Below are 27,752 nucleotides of genomic sequence, written 5' to 3'. Positions count from 1 at the left end.
AATTTCAGTTCACTGTTAAGTAATTTATCAAATAAATAATTCATTCATATAACCCAAACCTCTTTGATTAGTATAATACAACAATAATTTAGTATTTTCCAGAAATGAAGGGGTGTAAATAGGGATATATTCAAGTTTCTTAAATGCCTCTCTGCCTTACACTAAAAATGGGCCAGCAGAAGTTCAGGGAAATTTGGCCAAAACCCCAAGCATTAATAGTATCATTACAAACTAGCACTAAATAAGATTACATAAGTATCCATATGCTTATGCTTAAAAACAGCAGCATATGCCTTACATACCATTTGATAGTCACGATCTGTGTCAAAGCAAAGCAAAAGGAGTGGGAATATGAATAATACACTGCCTGAAATGGATGCTAGAAATGGTGTTAACTTGCTGTGTGCATTTCTGTTTTGCTTGTTGTGCTTTCTCAGATTCATATACTCCTATTTCCACTAATTCAACCAAATGTCCCAGTCAGCTGAATACAGACAATTTTAAGGATATCAAAGCCAAAATACTTTTTTTTTCATCAGAAGCAACACTTTTGAAAGCTGAAATTCTGGTATTTCTGCAATACCGAGGAACCGGTAAGTGACTCAATGGTTCAGTCAAGAAAATTGAAACCAGCAGCAGCATGAGGAAAACGAAGGTGAAACTGTAAAGACCTAAGAAAAAAAATCAACCAACCCAAAAGGAAACAGAAATTTCAAAACTCCTACTTCTGCTTCTTATAGAAAAAGAGCCTGAAAATTATGCTGACTGATGCTCTTTTTATGACTCACTGTGCCTGGCATTCTTACAGTATAGGTGTCATCCAGTAACAGCCGAAAGACAAACTATTACGTGTATGTAATCTGATTATCACTGGAAATAGCTCATAACATGAGACAGGATGAGTTGCCCGGTGATATTCCTCACTCTGGTTCAGACCAGCACTAGTGATCACTGGTGTTGCACAGTGAACTTAATACATTCATCGTATGAATGACCGGACCTCTTGGCTGTGCACAACAAGGGTGAAAACATATGCCTATAGGGAGTATCAGTGACCCCACCTCCGTGGGTTCTGCTCCGTCATTTTGTTCCACGGGCTCCACTGTGTCGTCATTTGCACGAGCACCAGCAATGATTTACGTGCCAAAGACAATGTCCCAGATGTCCCATTTCTTGATTTGCTGCCTTTTCCTGCCAAGCTGAATTATCTGGTCCACGATTCAGCAAAGAGCCTCCTCAATGTGCTACCTGAAGGACAACAGCCACTCACCTCTGTTTGTCTGGATCCTGCTTGCTCCAAGCCTCCTTGGTGCTACAGGGACAAGGAGGTTGGTGAGTTGGACAGCTGGAGCGTGTGTCCCTGTAGTACCAAGGAGACTTGGTGTCTGCCTGTCCTGACCTACAGACTCTGGCCTATCCAACAGGTCTGAGATTACAGAAGGGTTTAATGTTTTAATACCAGATTTACTTATTTGTAGATATTTGAAATTATGCTGGATTTTTATTTAGAAGAGTGATACAGCATTATGCTGAAATCACATCACAACCATCATGTAAAGACTGTAATATACAGTAGAATCACAATACAAACTGATTCCCTGCGCCAGTCACTACATGCTCCACCATCACAGAGAGGGAGGTTCTGTCCTAATTAGAGAGGTCCCAAACCATGCATTGAATGAAAATATAGTCTGGAAATCTTTAAGATGAGGCAATCTTGGTATTTTTTTTCCTAGCAGTTTCTGGTCTAATGCTTAATTGCTAACAATGAATGTTGCCTTTTTTTCCATGTTAAGTCATGGCTCTCATTTTAGCCAGTACTTCTGAAGGACAAATCTTGTACTTCACTGAAACCAAGTTCTGAAAGTTGTCAGAGGGAAGAGGAGAGCCTACATAAGGCTGGGAGTTATCTGAAGATTTAGAGTCAAGGACCCTAGGGTAATTGTGCATGACCTTTTGGATCTGAGATCTGTCTGCATCAAAAAGGAGGCAGAGTTCTCTTGAAACATCTCCCAGGATCAAGGTCTCTTCTGGCTCCATCAGGAGTTTCAGGTTTAAATAGCAATTAAATCAGATGTACCTTGTGCCATCAGCATGACGTGCCAGCTCTGCCATGCAGGGACAGGGTGGGCCTTCTATGTCACCCTCCATGGTGGGAAGTTACACCAAGATGTTAAAGCTACACATGGTAATATAGTCCAAAATACCATTGCCAAAAATTCTTAGGCATTCTGACTGAAGCAAGATGAAAGCAAAGCCACTACAGTTAAATTTAAATTTTACGTGGTAAAAAAGGGATGGGGGGAGAGAGCAGCCTAGTAAGATGTGTATACTACAAACCATATCAACACAAAGCTATATGAACCTTTGAAATACTTGTAAACAGTTTCTGTAGAGAGCGGGGCTAGATTTAAGCAGCATCATCCAAAATGTGGAGAGCAGCAGGTGGTGTGCATCCCATTTTCTGGGCCATGGTGCTGGAGCTAGGGGTGTCTGAAGAAATCTCATATTGAGAAGTTGAACACAGCTCAGCAAAGCAGACTAAGGTGGAATGCCTATCTGCCAGTAAACAGATAGTTGCACTCCATTGTTTAATCAAACTTTCATGAAACTAAACCATACTTTGGTAAAATCCACCATGAAAATGTGTTCTGCTTGTGGATCCTGCATATAGAGGATTAAGCTGCTGTTGGGGGTGTCTATCAGGTACACAGATAATGCTTGAGATAAAATTGTTATAAAACCAATATAACTCCCACATATTATGGAACTTTTAGATTTTTTTTTAGCCAGGAGTCTTTTCATTGCTCTTGCTGTTATTGGTAGTGATCTGTTCATGGATGGACTAGTGTTGGGGAACATTATTAGGCCACAAAATGTTCTCTTGCTTTTGCAAAACCACCTTGCAGCTGTATCATTCCTACATGGTTAGTCTGCATTGCTCAGCTACCAGTCATTCTAAATGATAAAGAGCATACTACTGGGTTTTTTAAAAAAAAAAGGAAAAATGAAAGCAGCCTTCTGATTCGCATTCCTTCTCATGAGGCTATAATTTCAATGGCTTGGCCTGTAAGTTATGTCATAATAATTTCCTCTGTTCTTCTCTGTGCTTCATGAACAATTTTTCATGGAGGAAAGGCTAGATATTCTCAAGAACATTCTTACTCTTTGAAAGTAATAAGAATTTTCTGATTCTCTGAGTCACTGTGGGCAAGGTTAATAATTCCTGTTTGATGCTTTGTTCACAATTATTTCCATTGGGCATTACAATCTCACTCTTATTTCTAATTCTGGGTTTTGTCCCCAGGCTAGGGAATCAGAGGATAAGTACTTAATGTTTCCTCCATATACTGTACAGGCTGCAGTGTGGAATCAAGCATACAAAAGTGACTCCCTCATAACTCTCACTGATGAAAACTACAGTGCCTAAGCAGAGAACCTGTCTCTTGGTTTTCAGAAGTCCTTTTGGTTTGGATGACCGATCTTTAATACCTGGAAGGCACTGCACCTATAGATACTGTCAAGGAATCCCACTTTGATTACCTGAGTACTTCTACCAAAAAATCCCTCTGACTGAATTTTCCTACTGTCCCACTAATTCACTCTGCTTCTGCAAAATTTTGAACAGTGTTCAAAATCACTTTTTGGGAAGTAGATTTTTGCTTTTTTGTTACCTTCATTGCTGAATATAAATCTTGGGTACTCTGTCAACCTCCAGTTTCTCAGATTAGTAGCATTCCTATTCCTGAGCTAGTATTTAAATTTAACTTAGCCTTTTCCACAAGAATCAACCTTTAACAAGTGAATTGACAAAGAAATTTATAATTCAAAGTCTTAAGTGTTTGAATTTCATAAGGTAGGAACATGTTCTCAAATATGCAAGGCATGTAAACCATGACTTGACATGGTGTTACACAGATCAATACATTGAATAAGCCTGCAATGTACACTACCTTCTGTTTTGGTTCTACTGTCCATAAAAAGCGACAGGAAGAGAACCAAATAGCAATTTTGCTTTTTTACAGGAGAAGTGTGCTTTTGCTAAGAGATACATGATTTTTAAAGCTTCTGCTAGGATGCTTGGAAATTATACACAAGAATGTACACAAAAAGAAACATTTATGTACTTACAACCAGTCAAATATTAGAAGCAGAAGGTTGTTGTGAAAATAAATGAATTCATGTTCCTGAAGCACTCAGACAGTGTACTGAAGAATGTCACAGAAATGTCAATATGGAAATTAATAAATCTGGATCTTGAATAACAGAGTTCGTATAGCATACAGTAAATAAATCTTGGGCCAGCAAACTGAGCAATGTGGATAGAACACAGTATCGCATACATGTTGATTCAATGAGCCCTTTCATCTTGTGGAGTGAATAAGGCAAAGTTCCCATGGAAAAAAAAATGGTATGTAAGCATGCAACTATTTGCAAAGGCAATCCTAATCTTCTGGAATTTTCTAAGTCTTAAAGTCTTTCAGTTTTACAGTATCAATATTGCATAGCTGTTTACGTGTGTAGATGTATAATTCTCTAGGTTTGTTTTAAAAATCCACATAATTATTACGTGGGATTATATCATATACCACATCCAGATCTGCAACACAGATTTCTGACAAGAGAATTAACAGTAACTAGCAACAGAATTACATTGACTGATGTCTACTAAAGAGGATGTTAAATACATTTGGGCATTAGGTTTCTCAGATGGAATCGTCCTGGAGAAACCACAGGTTCTATTTTAGCAGACTATTGTGGGTACTGCTTCTTTTGCCCTGTCTCTTTCAGTGTGTTGCTCTACTTAGCCCTTTCTCCCTCTCCTTGCTTCTACACTTGAATCTTCCTAGCATCCAGTGTTGACTCAGCTCCTGTTCTTCACAGTATTCCCCAGCTCAGTCCCTGTCTCTTTCCCTAGCCATTCCCAGTCTTTCCTCTGAGCTACTTGTATCATTAGCAGTGTTTGCCTATGCTAGATCTAAGTGTTTCCTTACTCTTCTTTTACTTTCCCTCTTCTGTGAGTTGTCTGTACCAGTCTTCTCAAGAAAAAGTACTCTTTTCCCTACACAAGTGCTTCTTCTGTTCATAGTCTACTTTTTCAAATTCTCCAAAATTGTAGCCTCACAGCTCTTCCCTATCTTCCCAGCCTGTTGAAGCTAACTGTTCACTCCTCCCCTCTCAGCTGTTCCAAGATCATAGGATGGATACATCCTATGATTCTCATATGCAAAACCCACCCCTACCACAATGGCCTCAACTAGCACCTGCTCTCCAGTCCCAGTCTCCCTTTCCTGTGCTCCAATTTCTTCTTCCCCTAGGCCCTTTTCTTTTCTCACAGTCTACTCCTTCTTCAATGCCTCTCTGTGTTTTAGGTCATTCCACTGCACGGGCTGCGTGTCAAGAGTGAGAAGGAAAAAAGACTGGGACGTGTTCAGTACCTACTACCACAAAATGGTCCCCAAGAGCCAGATATTTCAAAAAGCTGTTTACCTTAAGCAGGCTTGCAATACTAAGACAAAACGTCTTCAGGATGAACTAAATATTTGGAAATTTTCATTGTCATATTTTATGAAGGATTCCACTGAACACGTGTGAATGGAGTTCTTTCAGATGTACGTAACCTGGTTAAATGAAGTCAAAAGAGACAGTAGTTATTGACTTTCTCTATGAAAGGGTTGCTATTATCTTTTACTTGCAATAAACAATGTATTTCTCTTTTACTTTTTTCTTTGCAAAAATATAACTACACATTTTCAAACAACGTAATTCTGTTAATAGCTGTTACGCCATTGTCCATTGCTATTAAGGTCCATGAAAAGACTCATTGTACTATGAATGACATCTGAAATACTAAGTAAATCTATTACATTTATTGTACTTACGTCAGATATACCCACATAAACTACTAAGACTGGATTGCAACTCATATTGAAACCTATCCATTGGAAGGTGAAAGAGTTAAATGATAATCTGTAGATTATCTTCAAAAGACGCATCAAAAAGACCAAGTTATACAGGGCTATGGGTAGATGAAGAGATCAAAAGTTAATATGGGAGTATTTGCCGCATATATGTTGACGCCAAAACGAAAGGATTATCCAAACAGAAGAGAAGGTCTTATTGTAGCCAAAAGGAATGGTATGAATATGAACACAGTTTAGCATGAATCACTGTATTGAAGATGCTCCTTATTAATAATTCAACAAAATTCAGTAACAGTATCATGAAGCTAATTAGCTTAGGCTGCAGTTATTATCAAGCTATTAGCTGAGATAACAAACAAGTTATCATTTAACGAGTCTATCAGGAAATATAGAATGATTAATAGGGAGCATCCAGAAGTTAGAAGTTACCTTTTAATTAATCTTAAAGAGAATATAAATTACCAATATTATCTGCATTTATTTTTAGACAAAAAAATGTCAAGATAGATACATAAAAATTTGATGTGAGCTTTGAACTGCTGGCAAATTGTCAGCATATTCTTAATGCTGGGATAACAAAGAGTAAAACAAAGACTGATCAAGTAATATGGGTCTGATTCCCAGAAGGCCCCCTGTGTAACCTGTATTTTGTCATCAGCAACAAAGTAGGAGTAAAAGTGGCAAGATTCACGAGAGAGGTTTCCAAACGCATCTTGATTTCAGGTGGGACTGTACACTTAGCTCCCCCTTCCTCCTTTGACAATCTTTCTGTTATGCTCTATCAGTCAAGTCCTACAATTAGGCATAAAAGTATTATTGTTCTTGTTATCTAGTGACCTAAAAAATACTATTAAGCATATTCCCCTCTTAATTATCCTAAATTTATACTAAGCTGTGGTGTACCACTTAGATACAGTCTTGAAGAAAACTGGATAGATCCCCATCACTTTATGGCAGAAAAACAGTAGTTGGTCTCAGAGTGCATGGTCCTGCACCCTCCTACACTGTAAATATGTTATGAAGAAGAAAGTGATGTAACTATTCCCAATTCTACTAGGAACTTATTTTCTTGTAAGATGAGGAAGGGTGCAGGAATCTCTCCTTTCTCCAGAAAGCTGACAAAAAATTCTGCCCTATCATTAGAGACAGTACTGGGAAAGGGAGTTTATTTGTCCTTTGCTCGCTCCGTACAGGCTGGATAGAAACTTGTTATTTGTTATTGCCATAAACCACAATATATTTGCTTTTAAAATAATAGGAGTTCTGCTAATATAGGTTGTATTTACAATCATTGTATTTACTATCGCTGCAGAGAATCCTATCGTTGGCTCTCTACTGTATCTGTGTTGTAGTGTGCTTGAAGCATTCAGTCATCCTAAACCACAGTCTTACAGATTAGGTGCTGATCACAGAAATAGCCAGTGGAGTGTTAATTATTTAGTAGTGGACTGGAACTCTTCATTCCTTCCGGATTTCAATAATTGGATGGTAAGGAGAGACCTTGTTCTTTAGCCTGGAGGTGGTCTGAACTCTTTTGCAAATGACAGTATTTAAACTGACAAGGTCAGATTGACATTTACAGTACTTCTTCAGATGAAAGATCTAGAAGTAATGAAGATGGGTTCACTTCTCCAAAGTGGATTGAAGCAACTTAACATTTTATCTTTCAGGAAGGCATCAAAACCGTGCTGTTATTCTTATTTTAATAATGAGAATGGCTCTAATATGGCTCCTTACTCTGTAAGTGACTGGGAAAACTAAGGGTGAAACACGACCTGGGTCACAGCTAATAATAAAACTGCCATGGACATTAATGGAGTGAGGATTTTGTTCACTATCTTTTTAATAGCTTTTTAAAATAAAATTATAAACTTCAAAATTGGAAGATGGTGTTAAAAATACAATTTTTGTATTCCAGGCTTTCCACAAACCATTAGTAAACAGAAAAACAAGGCCCTATCTCTAAAAAGATCTAGTAGTATCATCTCACAAGAAAAATGACAAAGAAAACTAGAATGCCATTATCTGCACACAATTATAATTTCACACATGCTTTACAATTAAACAGTTATGAAATCTTGATCTGCCTTAATTTCTGAAAGATATTTTGCCATGTTGCACAATATCATTTCCATAACTTCCTGTCTGAACTGCCAAACACACCTTTCTTATTTGCTTTTTCTCTGAATAATAATTTCCAAATGATTATTCCACTTTCTTTCATATTTTCTCACTTTTAATCTGTATCCCGCTTTCCTTTTATCATTCTTCTGCATTATAACAAAAGCGTGTCCAAAAATAGTAGTAGTGTATAAAGGAAAATAGAACATGTAAACATGTAGTTTACTACTGCAATACTAGCTGAGTTGAATAAATATGCTGAAATATAATCTATGTTGTCTGATTAAAATCTGGGTATGAAAATACTGTTACACCAATTTCATTATGCAAATGTAAATCTTTGGTCTCAAGTAATAAACATCTAGCAAGCTGTTGCTTCACTTCCTGTGTTTTACCTACCTATATTAACAACACAAAAAAAGTCCTAAGACAAAATACAACCCCCTTGAACAAAAAAAATCCTCCAAACCAACTAATCAACAAGAACAGAAAAAAATCCCTCCAAGCCCCACCAAAGACTCTTCCACGCATTCAGCCAAAGAAACTGAATCATATCACCTCCCTCTGAAATTAGATTTCTGCAATTCCTAGTATGTTAATAAAACATTAAAACTTTTTTTCCCCCTCAAAATTCTGTGACCAAAAGTAATTTATCAGCTTCCCCAAAGTAATGTTATTTTCCCATTACTGCTATTTTACCACGGTGCCCCGGATTCAGAGGACTAGAGTTATCAAAAGAAAGACTTATTAGTATTTAAATATTTTATGTAAAATACAAGACAGGAAGGATAGTTTATATGACAATGAAAAGACTATTAAGAAATAGCAATATACTGTCTGTGATTTTAATCTTATTTTTTCTCCAAGATAATTAGTTCCAGTTATAATTTGTTCCTCAATTCTCTTGTCATTTGCAGACTTTAAGTACACTATTTTAAAGGAAAGGCAAGCTCACGTGTGCTAATGTGAGACATATTTCAAAATATTTACGTCAATCTTCAGGCATTTTAAGGAAACCATGGCAAGCTGTTAAAATGCTGCTGTAGTTTACAACATCTTCAGGAAATCTTGTGTCTGGTACAGAGTACGGGAAGTTGATGGAGAGCTTACGAGTCCCCTAACAACTTTCGAGGGTGGTTAGCCAACCACATAAATCAGTGGTTCAGCAACATTAATATGGGATTTACTATTATTTGTACAATCAAACAAATAATACACATAATTAAAAAGCATACTTCATTTTTTGATTTTCCAATGTGCCTTTCATGGCTTGACAACATCCATTCTCAAAAAGGAGACTACAGATTACTAACAGGTGGAGAATGGATTGAGAACAGCCCTATGGAGAAGGACTTGGGGTTGTTGGTGGATGAGAAGCTCAATGTGAGCCAACAATGTGCACTAGCAGCTCAGAAAGCCAACTGCATCCTCGGCTGCATCAAAAGAAGCGTGACCAGCTGGCCAAGGGAGCTGATTCTGCCCCTCTACTCCACTCTTGTGAGACCCCACCTAGAGTACTGTGTCCAGCTCTGGCGTCCTCAGCACAAGGACATGAACCTGTTGGAGCGGGTCACGAAGATGATCAGAGGGCTGGAGCACCTCTCCTATGAGGACAGACTGAGAGAGCTGGGGTTGTTCAGCCTGGAGAAGAGAAGGCTCCAGGGAGACCTTATAGTGGCCTTCCAGTATCTGAAGGAGGGCTACAAGAAAGCTGGAGAGGGACTTTTTACAGAGACATGTAGCGATAGGATGAGGGGTAATGGCTTCAAACTGGAAGACGGTAGATTTAGATTAGACATTAGGAAGAAATTCTTTCCTGTGAGGGTGGTGATGCACTGGAACAGGTTGCCCAGGGAAGTTGTGGATGCCCCATCCCTGGAGGTGTTCAAGGCCAGGCTGGATGGGGCTTTGAGCAGCATGGTCTAGTGGGAGGTGTCCCTGCCCATGGCAGGGGGGTTGGAACTAGATGATCTTTAAGGTCCCTTCCAACCCAAACCATTCTGCGATTCACTACATACTTCTGGGATGAGCATGAAACCGGTACCAGGCCTCAAAAATACGGTACCACGGTGCTGAAGGCAGGGAAAAGTGGCAGCGCTGCAGCTGTCCGTAGCCCTAAAGCCACACGAGACTCCAGGAGCTGGCCACTCAGAAAACCACCGACTAGCCCCACAATAGTTGATCTAGTCTCAGACTAGACTTTTAAAATACGGAAAAGAGCAGTAAAACGAGCGGAGCCACTCACAGCGCTGCCCAACTACCCCCCGCCCCAGCCCGCCTCACCTCACCCAGTCCCACCGCCGCCACAGCCCCAACCGCTCCCCTCAGCGCCTCCTCCCGCTGAGGGGACGAGGGACTGCACACACCCCGCTTCCGCGCCTTTGCGCATGCGCACGGAGCCACCCTACCCTCCCCTTCACCCCCTCGCTCCGCTCCGGTTCCCCGCAGGGCAGGGGGCAAGGGGCGGGAAGAGGGCGAGCGAGGCGTCTCCGCGGGCCCCGCCAGCGCGGCCCCGGGAGGGAAGGAAGGAGGGAGGGGAGTATATCAGCTGACCGCATCCCGTGACGGCCCCAGGCTCGACGGCGACTGCGCCGAGAGGGCGGTCTTGCTGCTGGAACTAAGATGGCGGCCTCCAGCGCCAGACTCTGAGGGAGTTGGAGTGGTGTTAGCGGCTGCCCGCCCGCCCGGCCAGCTGGAGGGGTGAGGGGCGAGGGATCCGCTCAGCGGCCCTTCGCCTTTATCGCCGGCAGCGGCGGGAAGCGCAGTGCTGGTGGGGGCAGGTCCGGGCAGCGCAGGCTCCCCGGCCAGGTAAATCTCAGCGGCGGGGGTGAGGAGGAGGAGGAGGTGGCGGCCCCCGCCTCCTTCCACAGCCCCGGGCGGGGCCGTTAGGCACTGAGGCCGTGTGGGTGGGTGGGGGGCGCGCCTGGCCGCTGGGGCAGTGAGGGAGCGGGGCCAGGGCTGAGGCAGTGCTCTTTGCCGCCGGGGGGCAGATGGTTCCGCCGGCGAAGGCTCCCCTCTAAGTCCCACCCCCCCCCGTTCTTGCCCCATCCGTAGAGGGGTGAGAGGCGGGCATCGGGGCGGAGAGCGGCCGGCCCCTGCGGCCCTCAGCCCCAGGTGCGGTACCTGTTTCATTACAAGCCTCTCTCCAGCCCTTCTCTTCCTGTACCCCCCAGCAGAGGGGAAGCTGGGCTTTCCTCTAGCCTCAGCCTGCCCGGGTGCTTCGCTGAATGTGCCCTGCACTTGATGCAGCTTTTGTAGCCGTGGGCAGAATCGGGCCTCTTTCCTGAGATGCCTACTCGTGTGTGTCCATTAAGAGGAGATATGTTGTTTCTTCGCTCCTGGCCTCAGATCAAAATATAGCTATCGTGAGGTGCTTTGGGAAATAATTTATGAAGAGTGGGAGAGGTGAGGAGGAGACTTACTCTCACAGAGATGAGATTTTATTTCTTTTTTTGAGTGGTAATAGTGTGCCTGAAGAGCATGAGCAGAACTAAATGTATCTTTCAGAAAATCAACCCTTAATGTGCTTATTTTTCCAAGGCTTTTTAAATTTATCCAATGGATGCTTTTCACTTGCTTTTTTATTTCTGAAAGTCAAAACAAGTAGGCATACTAAATGGCTTTCTGTTTGTAGTGAGCTGCCGGTAGTCTTTGGTATAGATTTTCCTGTTAGGTTGTGTGGAGCTTGCACCTTGACAGCCATGTCTACTGAGGGCCAAGCTCTGGGCCATAAAAATGTCTTAGTGCTACAGTTTGGGGGGGGGGGTGGTGGTGGTGGTTTGTTTTCCGTTCAGTGCTCTCAAGCTGAGGGAACGTTTGAGTATGCTGCTTGGGGGAAGCATAGGCATATAAATTTAGTTGGAGTCTTCCTATTAATGCACTTATTTTGTGCTCTGTGGCTGCTTTTGAAGTTAACGTAATCTGAAATGTATTTTCCCTTTTTCTCTTGCGCTCTTTCACAAAAAAGACCTATGGCAGTGAGTCTGAGAAAATGAAGTTAAGTGGATAACTGCTTTGATTCTCATTACTCAGCACTGTTTAAATAATGTTGTATTTCAGAAAATATTCCTTGTTTTAGAACCTAAGTTCTTTGAAGTCTAAGCCTTTTCTTGATAATTGTCTACATAGGCTACTTGCATGTAGTGATATACCCAGAAAAGAAGGAAGAATGTTGAAGGGACTGCTAGTGACTCAGGTTTCATCTCTGATTTGAGTTAGGAAGATGCTGTTCAAATTCTGCCATGGCTTAGTTCAAAATAACAGGACCAGTATTACAGATGTAAAAACCATGCTTGGGTCTAGTCTGCTTCAGTTTATAGATATGCATCTTGGTCTAATTCCTGCCTGCTATAGGCAGCCAAGTGCCAGAACATTTAACCAGACGTTACTGACTCTCTTCCATTATTACTGACAGTTTTTTCCACTTGCAATGAATTTCTAAGTGCTTGGAGACTCAGAGCTGAGTATCTGTCCCTGTGTACGGTAGACTTTCTGGGAACTTTACCTTGTATTTTAGTCTTGCTGGAATAAATTTCTAAAAAGATTTATTTCATATATATTGCTCACCCATCTGGGTGTCATGGGGTATTTTTCATAGTTTCCAAACATGTATTTGTCCTGAGGGACTGAATCACTGTGTATTTCCTGATTTTTAAGCAGTATGCTCAGGACTGGTTTCAGTCTGTGTTTCAGATTGAGCAGGTGACTTTTAAATTGTGTTTGAAGCTCAGTAAGTCAAGTTTACTGACTTAATAAAATAATTCTTCAGCTGGCATTCAACCATATCTTGAAGTGTTAACCTTCAACTCTTTAACCTCTCAATTTGCTTCCAAAAAAACTATTCTCATGCCAAAAAAACCTTAACAATTATCCTACCTCACTACTAAAACTTAAAATAGAGCAATGTTCTGAAGAACTCTGCTGACAAGATGGCTAAACTATGACTTAAAGGAGCACTTTTTTTTCTTCCCCTCCATTAGTGAGTAAACCCTTTTGTTCTGATACAGATTAAGAAATCTCAGTTTCCACAGCTAATTAGGCTGTAGTATTTTAAGAGCGGAGTACTGTTTAGGGAAGAGGAAAAAGTTTAGTGTTTGTTAATAAGAATTTGTCTGAGGGCAAAACTCTGCCACTTATCGCATGCAGCAGTGAAAGAGGCAGACGAAACCTAGACAGCTAAAACACTTCAGTGCAGAAAAACTCATTTATGTAAATAATGCCTTCAGAGCTACAGATGAGTAGGTGACTAAATCAGGCTCCAAACCTTTAAACTAAAAGGCCGGTATGTAGAACTACAGATTAGCAGAATTTGGGTGGGTTTTTTTCAGTGCCTTGCTCTCATTTCTTTCTAATTGGTTCCTGTTTCTATCCTCTTGGTATGTCTTCTGTCTCTCAGGAAAGTCACACTTGAGCTTGATATATCTGTCCCTGTGTAATATAGACTTTTCAGGAACTTTACCTTGTATTTTAGTGTTGCTGGAATAAATTTTTAAAAAGAAATCCCAGTTTCTTATCAGCACTCTTCTTCCTCCTCCCCCTGAGAAATCTCAGTTTGTTATCAGCATTTCTCTTCCTCCTCCCCCCAGTGGAATAGAATAATAGTCCTGTTTGGGGTTCTTCAGAGTTTGCTACCTTAGCATAGGGTAAACCTGCGCTTAAGAAAGGTATGGCAGCTTTGTAATAGCAGAGGAATAATATGATGAGGAAGAAAGTCAATCTGAATTCTGCACTAAACTTTGAACCCGTGTCCAAACTCTATTTCAACTGAGTGATACTTATGTGTAGTTACAGCTATGCCTATTGGTTTGATGCCTGCAAGGTCACACCTTTGCTTCTAACTCTTCAAGTGTTAGTTTGAGACTGACTTGTCTCTGTTTCCCGAAATAGATTGTTTTCCCAAATGGTAACTTTGAAGAATGAGAAATCCTGGAAAAGAGGAAAGCGTATGCAAGTTGAACACAGCTTGTGTAATATACCTATTCATGTAGCTTAAACTCTGAGGTGGGGGGGAGTCTTGGCAGCAGTTCAGGCCCTTTAATTTTAAGGGTTGCTATTTCTGCTACATGCAGCAAACACAAATGTGGTTTCAACTCTTCCCCCAAAAGCTGTTTCATTGCTACTTTCAGTACTACAAGAACCAAATAGGAAAGTATTGCTGAACTTCTGTCCTGTGAAAAAGCTAATTAAAATGTCCAGGTATTGGGGGAGTGCTTTAGTTAAGCTCCCAAAAGAAGTTGCAGGTCACGGACAATATTTTGCCTGCAGGAATCTCAGATTATTTGACTAGACTTTGCATTCAGCATGCATGCTCTCTCAACCAGATGAAACATGTTTATAAACTGCTACTTTCAAAGTACTTTTTGCCTCTGCTCCAGTAGAAATAGAAAACTGAACTAGGTGTTTCTCTAGTATTAAAACTTTGAGCCGTGAGTATGGGATATCGAGTGGCTGTGCTGCAATATGTTTGAAATAAGCTCTGAAGTTGTGATTTTTCTATTATTGGGTACCCCAGTATGCTGATTGCTAAAATTGGGGCCTTTTTGTTTTGCATGCTTTTATAAGTGAAATAAAGAATTTAACTCCATTTTTGTGTCAAGTCAGTCAACTTTTTAAAAGTATCTTGAACGCAGGAAGAAGAGGTAAAGGTGACAATAGTATGAATGTTCACTTGTTTTGGGAAATTAATATGATATGACTATGCAGGCACCACATATATATGTGTATGTATAGAGCTGACATTGGCAATATGTCTAAACTTGATCAATAATAAAACTTAATGTGCTCTGCAAAGTCAATGTTTATATTATCTTGGGTACTAAAATTATAATGTATCACACTATAGATAGTATAGTAAGAATGATTCCATACAGGTTCTGCAAGAATGAGTGAAGGAAGATAACTTTCTTTTTTTTCTAAAATGTCTTTGTGTTTGACATGAACCTTTTTTTTTCATCTTGCTCTTCCTGTGGAACCAAAGACAACTGAAAAATGATTGCTGGATTTCAACATAGCAGCTCGGAACACTAAGCTATTGTTAGCCTTGTTCTCTGTTAAACTGCAGGAAAATGTGTACCAGAATTAATTGTTACTAGATTTTGGCATATATTTTCTCTGTGCTAGTTTTCTCAGTGGGAGAGAGAGTTACAATCACCTTCCGGACGCATAGTGAGTAAAGCATCAAAGCTTAATGTTTTTAATAGTTTTAATCCAAACAAAAAAGCAGTCTAGTGAATTTCAGTTCCACTGCATGTACAATACTTCATGTATCAGTATCCCAAATCTAGTTAGATGCTGGTGTTAAAATTAATGGAAGCCACTGGTAACTCGTAAGTATTTGTATGAGTATTTCTCAGTTCTGTATTATTAAGACTAGATGATTGCAAGTTTGATAACATCTTGCTTTAAATACTCTAGACCAGGTGGCATTCAGGTCTGGGAGACTTAATAGAGCTGGTGAGGGTAGTCTGGTGCTGTCAAAACTGGAGTTACAGATAAATAGATCTTATAATCCCATACTTAGTGGAGCTTGTCTTCTTACAAGCCTTTTATTTTCACTAATACACTAGTCAATGTCAAGAAAATGGCTTAAAAAGGAAGGCATGAAGGTTGACTATCTGGCACTTTGTTCTGAAAGATAACTTTGAAACACAAAATTATTAAATCTAAAGTGTGCTACTATGCAGTAGGATCTGTGTAGTTTGGACAGAGTGTACTATTTTGATACTTATCCACAGCAATAATACTGCAATGTAGTTCTTAAACAGGGCAAAATGGAGAATGTCAGGAATAATGCTGTTGAATATCTTGCCCCTCATGAAACTTTGCTTTCAAAAACTGGATTATAGACTTTAACTTGCCACAAGTCAATGGGCTTTTAACTCTGAAAATTTGACTCAAAGATCGAGTCATTGAAATATGTAAATACTGCTTTTCTCTTTTTTCCAGAGGGAGTACCACAAGTTCTCTTCAGTAGGTAGTGATGATTGTGTTGGTTCTTCACCTGAGGGAAGGAATTCTCAAGTTCATTTCAGTCAGGCCATCCATTCTTCATGACTACATAACTGCTACAGTCTTTGCTCAGAAAGAAAATAGCCTGAAGTTGTAGAGGGTAGAAATTAGCAATGAGCTAATGTTACAAGTCATCCATGTCAAAATGAGAAATCTTCCTTTGCCAAATCAAGTACAGTTAGCTGAGTGTAAAAAGATGGCTGGGGTTGTGGTCTGGCTTTTAGTAGGGTACTGACTGGGACTGGATTACTTTAGCATTGCTTCATGCAAGCTATGAATATGAATTCTTGCAGACTAGCTTTTTAAGCGTGTAATGTTTTGGGGATGCCACCGCATTAATGGTGTGAATCTGAGAACCAGTCTGTCATCAAGAGCAGGGAAGCCCATTTTGACACATTTGAAAATAAAACTAATGCTGTAGTGACAACTAATGCTGAGAGTGACGACTTCACTCTTGCAGCTAATGCTGTAGCAGTAAACTGAGAGTAACAATTTCACTCTTGTGACTTAATCAGGGTACCTCCACTTAAGTGCCTTGTATATGTAATAACAGCAAGGTGAAGTAAAAGGGAAGTTAATTTCCGAAGTACTCAATGTGCATCAGTTTCAATTATGCAAGATAGTTTTTACTGTTGAGAAGTGTTCCTTAGAATGTAGCAGCTCCTAAAGCAATGATGCAGTCAAGCAGTTGTGGACAAGTTTCACTAAATTCCTGCATGTGTTTAGGTAATAGGTATTCACGTGTGAAATAACATGTCAGGATGTTAGCAGTGGGATTGCTTAAACTTTTACAGCACAGAAAGGGTACTTAGTCAGCTTTTTAATCACAATGCTTGGCTAATAAGTAAGTTTCTCAACTTCAAATTCCATTTCAGACTGGAAAATAAACTGTTCTGTCTATCCAGATTTCTCCTTGCTGTTTTTCTTTTTTTTTCTTTTCTTTTTTTTTTTAATGGCAATAGGAAATTGGCTTAGCTGGAGTTACGGATGCAAGGTACTCAAATAGTTTTGATGTGATAAAATTATCAGGAATTAAGCTTTCTGGCAATGACACAAAATATATTTGGATCTGAGCATGCAAAGATGCAGCAAAAGTAGTGTGATTTGCCATATTATTACAAATAATAGGACATAAATTACTCTACCCTGGTACTGTTAAAGAGTAACTGGCATAACAAAATCAGTGGGGAAACTATTAATTCATGTTCAGCTCCATGTGTAACTTAGTCCATGAATTGTTTGATAAACAAAAGTATTCCTAATACTTTTTTTGTGTGGAATTGACAAAGCAGTTACTTGAGTGTTTAAAAACTAAGTATTTTTTGTCTTGAAGCATATTGATGATTAGCGATCTTTGATTTTATTTTTTTTATTATTTTTGTTTTTAAATGAAAATAGTGAGTACTAACAGGATGTCTCTTTTGTTTTCAGGTCTTGGCACAGAATGAATGTAATTAGAGAAAACAGAGATCTTGCTTGTTTCTACACGACAAAACATTCATGGAGGGGAAAGTAAGTAGTTTAAAGTTTGTTTGGGTTTTTTTTGTGTGACATTTCTCCTCTCCATTACTGGATTTAACTGCATAGTTCCTGTATTGATAGATGAAAATTGAACTAAAGGCCTCTGCTACTCAGTCTCTGAACAGAATGTATCTTCTGTAGTCAATTTGGTTTTTAAACATTGTGTCTTACCCTTCCTCTGCAGGTGTTCCACACTTCAGTGTAGCTCTGAAACAGACCACCTGACTTACTCCGATTCTCAGTCTCTTGAACTTACTATATAGTGCTCTAATTTTAAAGTGGGAATATTTCTTCTCAGAACAGGTTCTTGGAGGAATAATGTCCTACCCTTAATAGATGAGGGTCACTAGTCCACACATATACTTAACACATTGTGTAATAGATTATCTGTTAAACTACTGACTGAGATTATTTGAAGACTTCTGTTACTAGAAATACACTTCTATCCCTAATGGAGGTCTTGGGTCTAAAAATGGATTTTCAGTGATGCTTCTGTCTGTAAAAGCTAGGGAACTTCTAATAAAACTACCCATTAAGCTGTCATAACTGGTGTCTGTTATACTGTGTTTGAAGTCAGCTGTTGCATGTACTTTATGAAGCTTCATAGGACTTTCTTTGGTATCCTTGCCCATTGTTCCTTTTCACATGCATAGTGGGGCTGCAGAACTGGGATTTTTTCCTTGCTGCCTAAACATTAACAGAATAAAGAGGGTACTATGTTTGCACCTCAGGAGCATGAGTATTGCTTTATTCAAATGATTATACAGAGAGGTGATGTCTGAATCTGTTTGATTAAGTTGAAACTGGCTTTTTTTTTTTTTTTGCTATCTGCTGATAGATAATTTGTGAATTCTTCCTATCAAAGGTTAAGAATGCTGGGAAGGAAAGGAGGATGGGATTGGAAGGAGTGGCAGACACAGGTCTTTCTTGGTTGTGCTTTGAAGAACCATAAGATTGCTTCAGTGTCTAATCAAAGAGCTCCCTGCCGTTTTGTCAGCAGAAATTAAAGCCTTGGGTAGTTCAGAGTCCAGAGTCAACTGAGCAGCTGTTTGAGGGCAAAATCTTTCCTTTCCCAAGACAGATTCTTGATTGACTTGAAACAGATAGTTTAATATTTAGTTTTACCTCATTAGAATTCTAGCTGATATTTGTGTAAATTGAGTTGCACTGGGCGTAAGATCCAGGCATTTGGATTTGTGTGGGTGAATAAACAGTTTCCTTTAGTAATAATAAGATACTATGTTGGAATGGAACACTAGAACAGATTGTTCCTCTTGATCTGTCTGTCCCCCAACATAAAATATCTAGTCTTTTCCTCCGAAGTTCCTGTGGCATATCTGCAAATTTGGTGTGCATACAATTTGAGCCACTTAGTGAAAATTAAATACGTAGAACTTGTATGGCTTCTCTTGCACAATGACTTCTGTTACAAGCTTTTTCATACATTTTACAAGCTGTTGAAATTAGTGTAGCATGATCTTGAACTTTGATGGTAGCACTCTGATAAACTATGTAGACTTAACTTCAAGCTAAGTCTGAAGTCTGAAACAGGCTTAATTTAAAAACTCTGTGGCACTTTACTTTTCACATAATGAAGGGGAAAGGAGTATTTAGTGAGTAGTTGCCTCTTGTTATGTTGCAGGAGAAGCTTATATGGCTTTTAGTAAGCTTATTCAAAAATACTTAAGTCCACTCAGTTCATAGTTATACATTCTCAGTATAATCTATGGGTAACATTAAAAAAAAACCCCACCAGCCAAACAGTAACTTAATGTTTAGTGCGAAATGAACCCGAATCACTTTTACTATCCATATGATTTGTCACTTTGTTGAATATGAGCTCTGTGCTCAGTTAAACTATTTTCTAGTAGTACAGCTGATGATGCTCCAGTGTTGATCTGTAATTCTGTAAAATTAATGAACACTGTCTTTCTCTTGAGTGTGGTGCTATGAAAATTGTCTACCAGGTTCACCCTTATTTAAAAAAAAAACAAAAACAAAAAAACAAAAAAAACCCACTTCTGACTTCTACAGTGCTGCTAAGAAACTAGTGAATAGGTAATGGGCTTTTTTCCTGGGGAGAGAACATTTGCTTCTAATTCTTCTTCTCGAAACAGCCCGACATTAAACTGTACTGCAGAGTAGTTTTGACAGATAATTAATGGTAAAGTCTTCAAGGCCTGGAGGTATAAATACCTTTCTGCATGTGTAAAGGTGAAGTTCTGGACAAGAATATGTTTAGGCTGTGTGTAAGAGCTGACTTCTGAGTCTCCTCTGTTCGTGCAACAAGACTTGAGTCTTCTGAATTTGCCTAGGGAGAGGAGATGAAGGAAATGGTAACTCAGTAAATCTGCTGTTCTTTCTTGTGTTCCTTGTCACATTACATATTAAGTATGCTGGATAATAAATATGCTTCCTAGGTCTTGAAATACTGGCTTGAGTATGAGGAGAGAAAAGAAAGGGACTATAATGTTTGGAAGCTGGTCTTCAATTATGTGTGATCATTGCAGATCCTTAGTCTGCCACAAAGCACTGTGAAGCTCTTTAGTATGTTACGTGATTAAACAACCTTGAACAAGTAATAAAGTGTTTTATTACTTCTGATAAGTTTAAGTTCTTTAGAACAGCATAAAGAAACCTTACTTGTAAATCGTATAAAAGACAGAATACCTACCTGAATTGTGCAACAAGAGGAGAGGGAACAGTTGGTTTGTTCGAACGATTTTCTTGTGATCTAAGAACTGGAGTGTTCTTTGGCAGGCCGATTATAGTGGAATTGTTAGCAGCCAGAGTAACTTCAAAAGTTCTGCTTCATCACTACAACTTCTCTTCACCTGCATTTTAAATAAGGAAAACTCGACTATGTAGGAAAATGAACAGGCTTTTCAAATAGATCACATATCTTTAAGGTGTCAGGTCACTTCAATATCACAGACTTCTCTAAGCTTTGAACAAAGTAAGCACTTGCTTTAATTCCTAGATAGGCTCATCTGGGTTGGACTTGCACCAGTTTGTTTGAATAATAATGGAAGATAGTATGGAGTTAAGTTTTTGAGACTGTCAGACAGGTAGTCTTGGCCTTGATATTATGAGAGAGAAGTCAAATAACATGAGGAAGCAGCTCTGAATGTATCTGAAGCCCATGCAAAGTTTGACCTTTTACAGAAATGATGGCTTGTGCTGCAGACCTGGCAAGTGAGAGAGAAGAAGGGACTGCAACACAGGAATGCAGAGAAAGAGGGGAGAAATGACCTGCTTCCTGATACAGTGACTAGTATGCCAGGGATCCAGATTAGTTAGTCAGCTGTCTGCTTGATCCTATCCTGTTCTTTCCCTAGCAAACCCACAGTTTACTCAGAACTGAAACTTAAATTGCTACACCTAATCAGTTTTAAGATGGACAACTAACCAAAGTATTTTCATTTGATTCAAGTTCAAGAGAGGCATCCATGTTCAGATCCTGTTTCTTTGGTCAAAGAATAGCTACTAGAACTGTCTCTGGTTGACTTTCTGGGCAGGACCGTTTGCAGATAGAAGTACCCTAGAATAAGAAGTTTGTACAAGTAGTAAGGGATTAGTAATACTCTGCTGTTTCAAACTCTCGTTAGTTATGTTGCAAATTTTCTGATTCGAAAATATGTATATATGTCTACATATAGACTTGATTCAGGGTATGCTGCGAAGATTGTCTAGGAAGTGAAACCATGGTAAGGCTTCCATTTTGCACTTGATGCATCTAAACTTCTTAGCTTTAGGTCACTGCCACTTGTTTCTGATAAGCCTGAAATGCAGGCAGCTACCTTGCTACAGCTGTTCTTTAAGCACTATGGCAGTTAAAATATTGGTAATATCAATGTACAATGACTATCTGCATATTGAACTGTAGCGTCAGTGATCCGAGTCTTTCTGAGTTTAGTAATCTTAGTTTTCCTTAAGGTGAAGAAAATTAGGTTTGGCCATAGTAACACTTCGACTTGTTACAGTATTGTGACCTGGTGTGTAAATTGGATTATTTCATGTTACGACTGTTACCTGAGACAGCTTCAGACAGATGCTTTAGAATATTGCAGGAATATCTTTTTTCCTATCTGTCTAGTCTTTTTAGAATTTATTCTGGTGTGGTAGTTCCTTCCAGTGCAAGTTCCAAGAGTGTTGGTTAAGTCAGGACCAAAAAATGTAGGACGAGATATGCATAAGGAAATAATATTTGATAGTATTCAACTTGTATGTCCCTTTTGTGGATATCTAGAACAGAGGAGCTTAACATATTATAAGGGTAAACTGCAAACGAGCAACTCGAAGAAAATTACATATCCATTTCCTAGCACTGACTTGTATATAGCTTCTTAACATAGTTTTTACTGTTCAACAGGGTTTTTCTGGAGAAACTAACATTATTCCGTGTTCTAGGTATAAGCGAGTCTTTTCAGTTGGAACCCATGCCATCACCACATACAATCCCAACACGCTAGAAGTTACAAATCAGGTAACTATAATTTTTGAACAGGGCTAATTTGACTTATGTTCACTATCCAGAGTGAATAGTGGCATCCAGTCTTCAGAAACTGTCTAGTCTGACAAGATCTCAGCAAAACCAGAAGGTATAGCAGCTGCTACAGAAGCGCACGTAACAGAAAACTGGTGTTGCCTTCACTAAGTCTACAAATGCCCAGTAGTTTTTGTACTTTTAGGCAATTGGTCTTTACTGGCCAATAAGCAGTAGTTTGCTTTTGGGCGTGCTGTTCTGAATGAACTGGGCTAAGTTTGATCACTGTAAGGCTGTGTCCCTGAAGGGAGTCGGGGCACTTATTTACTTCGCAGAGTATCAAATAGGAAGCTCAAGCTAAAGCAGTCACGTAGCATTGTCTCATTACAGTTATTATAGGTACTAAGAGTTTTTGAGTAGAGGAGATGTAGCTTTAAAATTACTAACAGTATAACCTAATTACTTTCAATTGTCTAGTGGCCTTATGGAGATATCTGTAGTATTTCTCCTGTTGGAAAAGGACAAGGAACAGAATTTAGTCTCACTTTTCGCAAAGGGAGTGGAAAAAAGTCTGAAACTCTTAAGTTTTCCACAGAGCACAGAACAGAACTCCTTACAGAGGCACTGGTAAGATTTATTTTTTTTTTCCTTTAAGCAATCAGTAAATACGTGGTTATCATTACCATTTGTGGTAGCTTACTATGCTTTCTTTCCTTACATGCAAAGTAGGAAAGCAAGTTGTCTTTTGAGCTGTTATATTAATGTATTCTGTCTAGCAATCAGTTGCAGCAACTAGTGCATGATTCTTAAATAGCAAGTAAAGCTAAAAATACTGAATATATTAAACTGCAGTGGACTGGTGAGTCCTCAAGGAGGCTTAGCTCAAGTCCCTTAAAACAGGATCATCTTAAAGGTAGGCTTTCTGGATAGATTGGCTATCATATTTGCATTCATTCACGGTTAACTTTTTTAAAAACAGAGATTCAGGACAGACTTCTCAGAAGGGAAAATCACAGGACGGGTAAGTGTCTGGCTTGTCTGGATCATGTGCAGTTTAATGATCTAAAGAAACTTCTGCTGTGTTCATGTATGTTATGCTTGTGCTATATGCACTACCTAAAATAGCTTTTGTAAATTTAGATCTGAAGTCTTGCTTTGAGAAGAGAAAATTAAGAGTTTGTCCAAAAGCAATGGGAAGCTTTTCAACAGTAGAATATTTGAGTTCTGTTCACTTGGCCTGAGCTTTATGGTGGTACAGAGACTGCTGAAATAAAGGGCTCTGACACATGGAGTGCTTATTTGGGGAGAAGGAAGAGGAAAACATAAGCTTTGGTTCATTATTCAATGTTTACTACTTCCAGCCTGTTACTTTTTAACTCTAAATAGTTTTCTGCATAACATCCTGAATGCTTGATGTGGGAATATTGTTTCCTGAGAGGATTTGTGTAGGTCAGATTAAAGACAAGATTGCAATTTAATGGCTCTTGGTAATATAGTAATGAGCAAGGCAACATACAAAGCTAGACTTTGTATTTGGTTTTATGTCTTCTGGTCACAGAAGATAGCACTTAAAGTAACTTTAAACATTCACAGAATAAATCTTCAGTGATGAGCATAGTAACACTGCTGGAATATGGGAGTCCCCTTTTATCTTACTATAGTTTAGAACAGACCTCTAACTCTTTTGCTGATTTCAGTAAGTCTATTTGTAATGGAATATGACTGCAGAAGACGAAAAATTTGCAGTATAGTGATAAATTTACCTTAATTTAGTTTGATTCGTTGAATAACAACATCTGATGCAATAGCTATTTCCTTGTCTAACCTCAGTGCACATAGTCTGTGAGTAGGCCACCTTCTGCAGCAAGAGAAACTTATTCCCTTTTGGGGTGGCTGTTTTGGGTTTGCCGTTCTTTCTTCAAAATGCGTAGCTTAAGTTGTGACTTCCTTGTCAGTAGACAGCTACTTTCATTTGATTCATAGCGTTCTTAACATAGATAAGAGCATTAAGGGAGATGATACAATTTTTTGAACTGTATACCCACACTGCCTACTAGATAGGAAAAAAGCAATTGCTGTGTAGTAAAGGAGTGTGTGTATATGTTTAAAAGTAGCTCTCCCTGCAGAGGTATAACTGCTATAAACATCACTGGAGTGATACGAGGAAACCTGTGATTCTGGAGGTGACTCCTGGAGGTATTGACCAAATTGATCCTGCAACAAATAAAGTCCTGTGCTCCTATGACTACAGAAACATTGAAGGCTTTGTTGATATTACTGGCTACCAGGGAGGCTTCTGTATCCTCTATGGAGGATTTAGTAGATTGGTGAGTACTAAAACAAAACAACTTGCTATGGTGCTTAGGATGTTTATAGCTGCATATTTAATAATGAAGATTCAACATAATTTGAGCATACAAGTATATGCATCTTTGGGACCCAGCTGCTGAGCCTCAAGGCTTGTGGACAGGTTTTAAAACCTCTTTTCTGTAGGAAACTAGTTAAAACATTTGAAAGCAATGTGTGGAGGTGTTTTTGCCTATTGTGTGATTAAAAAACTACAAAGCATAAAATATCCAGATATTTATATTTGTATAGTGAACACGAATGCAGTGTAGACATGGAATTTCATGACACTTCTCAAAGGTACAGAAGTGACAGGCAGTATTGAGACAGGCAGCATTGCTAATCTACCGAATTGATGGAGGGATTCTATTCGTAAATAATCGATCAGTGGTGATGCTTCCTTTGTAGCCCTGTGATCTGATATTCAGCAGCTTTGCTTGGGAAATACTGCAGTGTAATGTTGGTTTCAAAATCTTAAAAGGGTTTCTGTGTACTATACTGGAAGCAGCTGAAATGGATCTTTAGGAATTAATTCACGGTAATAATGTAAATATAGTTACCTCAGTCACTACTAACAAAATAGAACTCTGCTCTCTAGATAACGGTTTCCACTTTGTACTGCAGCATGCTTTTCTTTGGCGTAAAACTAGCAATACATAACTGATCCTCTGTAGCTGCTCTAACCTAGCAAGGCTGGATAGCAGCCTTTACAGTTAGCAGCTGGGGCTGCCACTGGTTCTCTGGCTCCTCACTCCTGCCGGCCTGTCAGGATCTGTTGCCAAGAGTGGACAGGCAGGTCATGCAGACCTGTACTTTAATGGCATGCTAATGTGTAGCAGGGTATCCTTCAGCTATAAATTTATTTTTTTTTTCTTCAAAGGGAAATGTAAACTTAATAGTGGATCTCTTGTGTAATAAATACCTCTTCTATTTACACTACGCACTTAGCAAAGGCAAGCCTAGCTGCTGAGAAGTTTCTCTACGGTTGCGTAGAGGATTATTTGTGGAACTGATTTCATGAGCTATGCCCTATTCTTCATCTGTTTGTTTTTTTTCTTGTCAAAACTTGCAGCACCTGTTTGCATCTGAGCACAGGGAGGAAATTATCAAAAGTGCAATAGAACATGCTGGCAACTTCATAGGTATCTCTCTGCGGATAAGGAAAGAATCCCTAGAATTTGAGCAATACTTGAATCTTCGCTTTGGAAAATACAGCAGTGATGAATCTGTAACATCTTTAGCAGAGTTTGTTGTTCAAAAAATAACACCTAGGCACTTGGTAAGAGTATTAAACTCAGAACTTATTTGGTTCCTCTTAAGTGCTAAGAATTCTCTTCCCTAACATGCCTCTTTTTTATTTTTCTCCAAGGAACCTGTGAAAAGAGTACTAGCACTTACAGAAGCTTGCTTAGTTGAGCGGGATCCAGCTACCTATAACATTGCAACTTTGAAACCTTTAGGAGAGGTAAGGGACAGTCTTGCTCAGTACCACTTCTTCAAATAGAAGCTTTAAAAGATAATAGTAGGAATCTGGTAGTATACATAAGATGGCCTCAATTCATAGCGTAGATAAATAAACTGCTTATCTCTTCTTTTTTAGGTATTTGCAATAGTTTGTGACTGTGAAAACCCCCAGCTTTTTACCATTGAATTTATCAAAGGACAAATTCGGAAATACTCTTCAACAGAAAGGTAACTGAAGCTCCTGTGGGTTATAAATACAAATGGAAGTTGCCATTGTAGTGCTTCTAGTCTCAGCTTCCATAAACTCCGACCCTTGGAAGTGTTAACTTGAAGCCTTGCTATTGTAGTGGTCTGCCACTTACAAATCAAGATTTACTACAGGGTCTAAATCTCTCCCCTTTACCTTCACACCAAGTTTAAGCAAATCTCTCCAGAAGTTTTCTGATGAACACATAAGGGTTTTGGACAGTTAGATACAGCCTGTTTCTCATAAGGAATGTTGTTCTGTGTATGTTGTAGTTGGTTAAGCAGTATATCTGAGAGAAGGAAAGAAAGCACAATTTAAGTGATACGGAAATGTGAAGGCTATAAACCCCTTGAGCTGTCTGCTTGAGATGGTCTTAGTTGATTCTATTTAAAACAACCAACAAAATAGTCCCTCAGTGCACTTGCAGTTGTAATGCAGTCTAATCCTGCTAAGTGAGGTTTTGCATAAAGCACAGGGGTGAATTGGCTCGCAACATGTGTAACTCATTAACAGATAATCTAGAGTTGATCCCTTTAGTGAAAAGCTGCAGCTGACTACACTGGGTGTAAGACAGTTCTGTTCTTACAGTGAATAAAGGAACACTTGAAAGTTGGTGACCTCCTCTTGAGGTGCAGCTGTTAGCACCAGTGCTAGTAAGAGATTCCAAGTATTGTTGCCTTTCATTCAGTTCTTGGGTTGGTTTTTTTTCCCCCTATTTTTCTTATGACTTGGTTCTTTGGCATTGCTTTTCTGATCTAAATTGTATTTGTATGCCTTTCTCCCAACCCAGAGATTCTCTCCTGGCTAGCTTGTTGGATGGAGTGAGAGCTTCTGGTAACAGAGATGTCTGTGTGAAAATGACTTCTACACACAAAGGCCAGCGTTGGGGATTACTCAGTATGCCTGTAGATGAAGAAGTAGAGAGCCTTCATCTGAGGTTTTTGGCTGCTCCTCCAAGTAAGCTAATGCTTATTACATGGTTTTGTAGTGCTTTATTTAGTCAGGTACTGTGCATTTAACTTTTGTTATGTCTTCTTCCAGATGGTAACTTTGCAGATGCTGTGTTCAGGTTCAATGCTAACATTTCCTACAGTGGGGTACTACATGCAGTTACGCAAGATGTAAGAATAAATCCTCTGACCATCCTGTTAAGATGTTGTTAATGCATAAAGATATTAATAACTGTTATTTCCTAACCAGGGTCTGTTCTCAGAAAACAAGGAGAAACTCATTAATAATGCCATAACAGCATTACTCTCTCAAGAGGGAGATATTGCAGCATCTAATGCAGAGCTTGAAAGCCAGTTCCAAGCAGTAAGACGACTAGTGGCTTCAAAAGCGGGCTTCCTTGCCTTTACTCAGCTTCCAAAGTAAGTGAGACGTCTCTTCAAGCTTGGAAGTAGTAGGTGAAAACAGTTCTTGAGCTTTTGATGATGTCTTATCTTTAAAACTGAGAGTTGGAGTTAAGCCTTGCTTCTGAAGACTGGCCGACTCTGGACATGATTGCTTCCAGTAGTATAAAGCTGTCACCAGGCTTTAATATAAATTGAGAAATCCCAAATGTTCATTAGTATGTAAAGTTGGCTGTTCCCTTGCTAAATACTCTGCCTTGAGTCAAACATAGTTTAATATTTTT

The 27,752-nt window shown here is 39.3% G+C and overlaps 1 protein-coding gene across 3 annotated transcripts in view; it reads left to right on the top strand.

Annotated features, from left to right (window-relative positions):
* The first annotated feature begins 10,482 nt into the window (after positions 1-10,482).
* DNAJC13 (DnaJ heat shock protein family (Hsp40) member C13) overlaps positions 10,483-27,752 on the top strand; it is a 55,367-nt gene continuing 38,097 nt past the window's right edge. For all 3 annotated transcript variants that reach the window (XM_054189457.1, XM_054189455.1, XM_054189456.1), the window contains exons 1-12: positions 10,483-10,853; positions 17,484-17,564; positions 21,984-22,059; positions 22,537-22,686; positions 23,039-23,080; positions 24,186-24,386; positions 25,478-25,684; positions 25,775-25,870; positions 26,006-26,097; positions 26,907-27,073; positions 27,158-27,237; positions 27,317-27,486. In XM_054189457.1, coding sequence (XP_054045432.1) covers positions 17,497-17,564; positions 21,984-22,059; positions 22,537-22,686; positions 23,039-23,080; positions 24,186-24,386; positions 25,478-25,684; positions 25,775-25,870; positions 26,006-26,097; positions 26,907-27,073; positions 27,158-27,237; positions 27,317-27,486 — 1,349 coding nt within the window. In that variant the 5' untranslated portion in view covers positions 10,483-10,853; positions 17,484-17,496. The remainder of the gene's footprint in view (positions 10,854-17,483; positions 17,565-21,983; positions 22,060-22,536; positions 22,687-23,038; positions 23,081-24,185; positions 24,387-25,477; positions 25,685-25,774; positions 25,871-26,005; positions 26,098-26,906; positions 27,074-27,157; positions 27,238-27,316; positions 27,487-27,752) is intronic.

The sequence above is a fragment of the Rissa tridactyla genome, chromosome 2 (assembly GCF_028500815.1).
Source record: "Rissa tridactyla isolate bRisTri1 chromosome 2, bRisTri1.patW.cur.20221130, whole genome shotgun sequence".
NCBI lineage: Eukaryota > Metazoa > Chordata > Aves > Charadriiformes > Laridae > Rissa > Rissa tridactyla.
The sequence above is the reverse complement of the archived record's forward strand: the minus strand, read 5'-3'. Positions and strand labels throughout refer to the sequence as shown.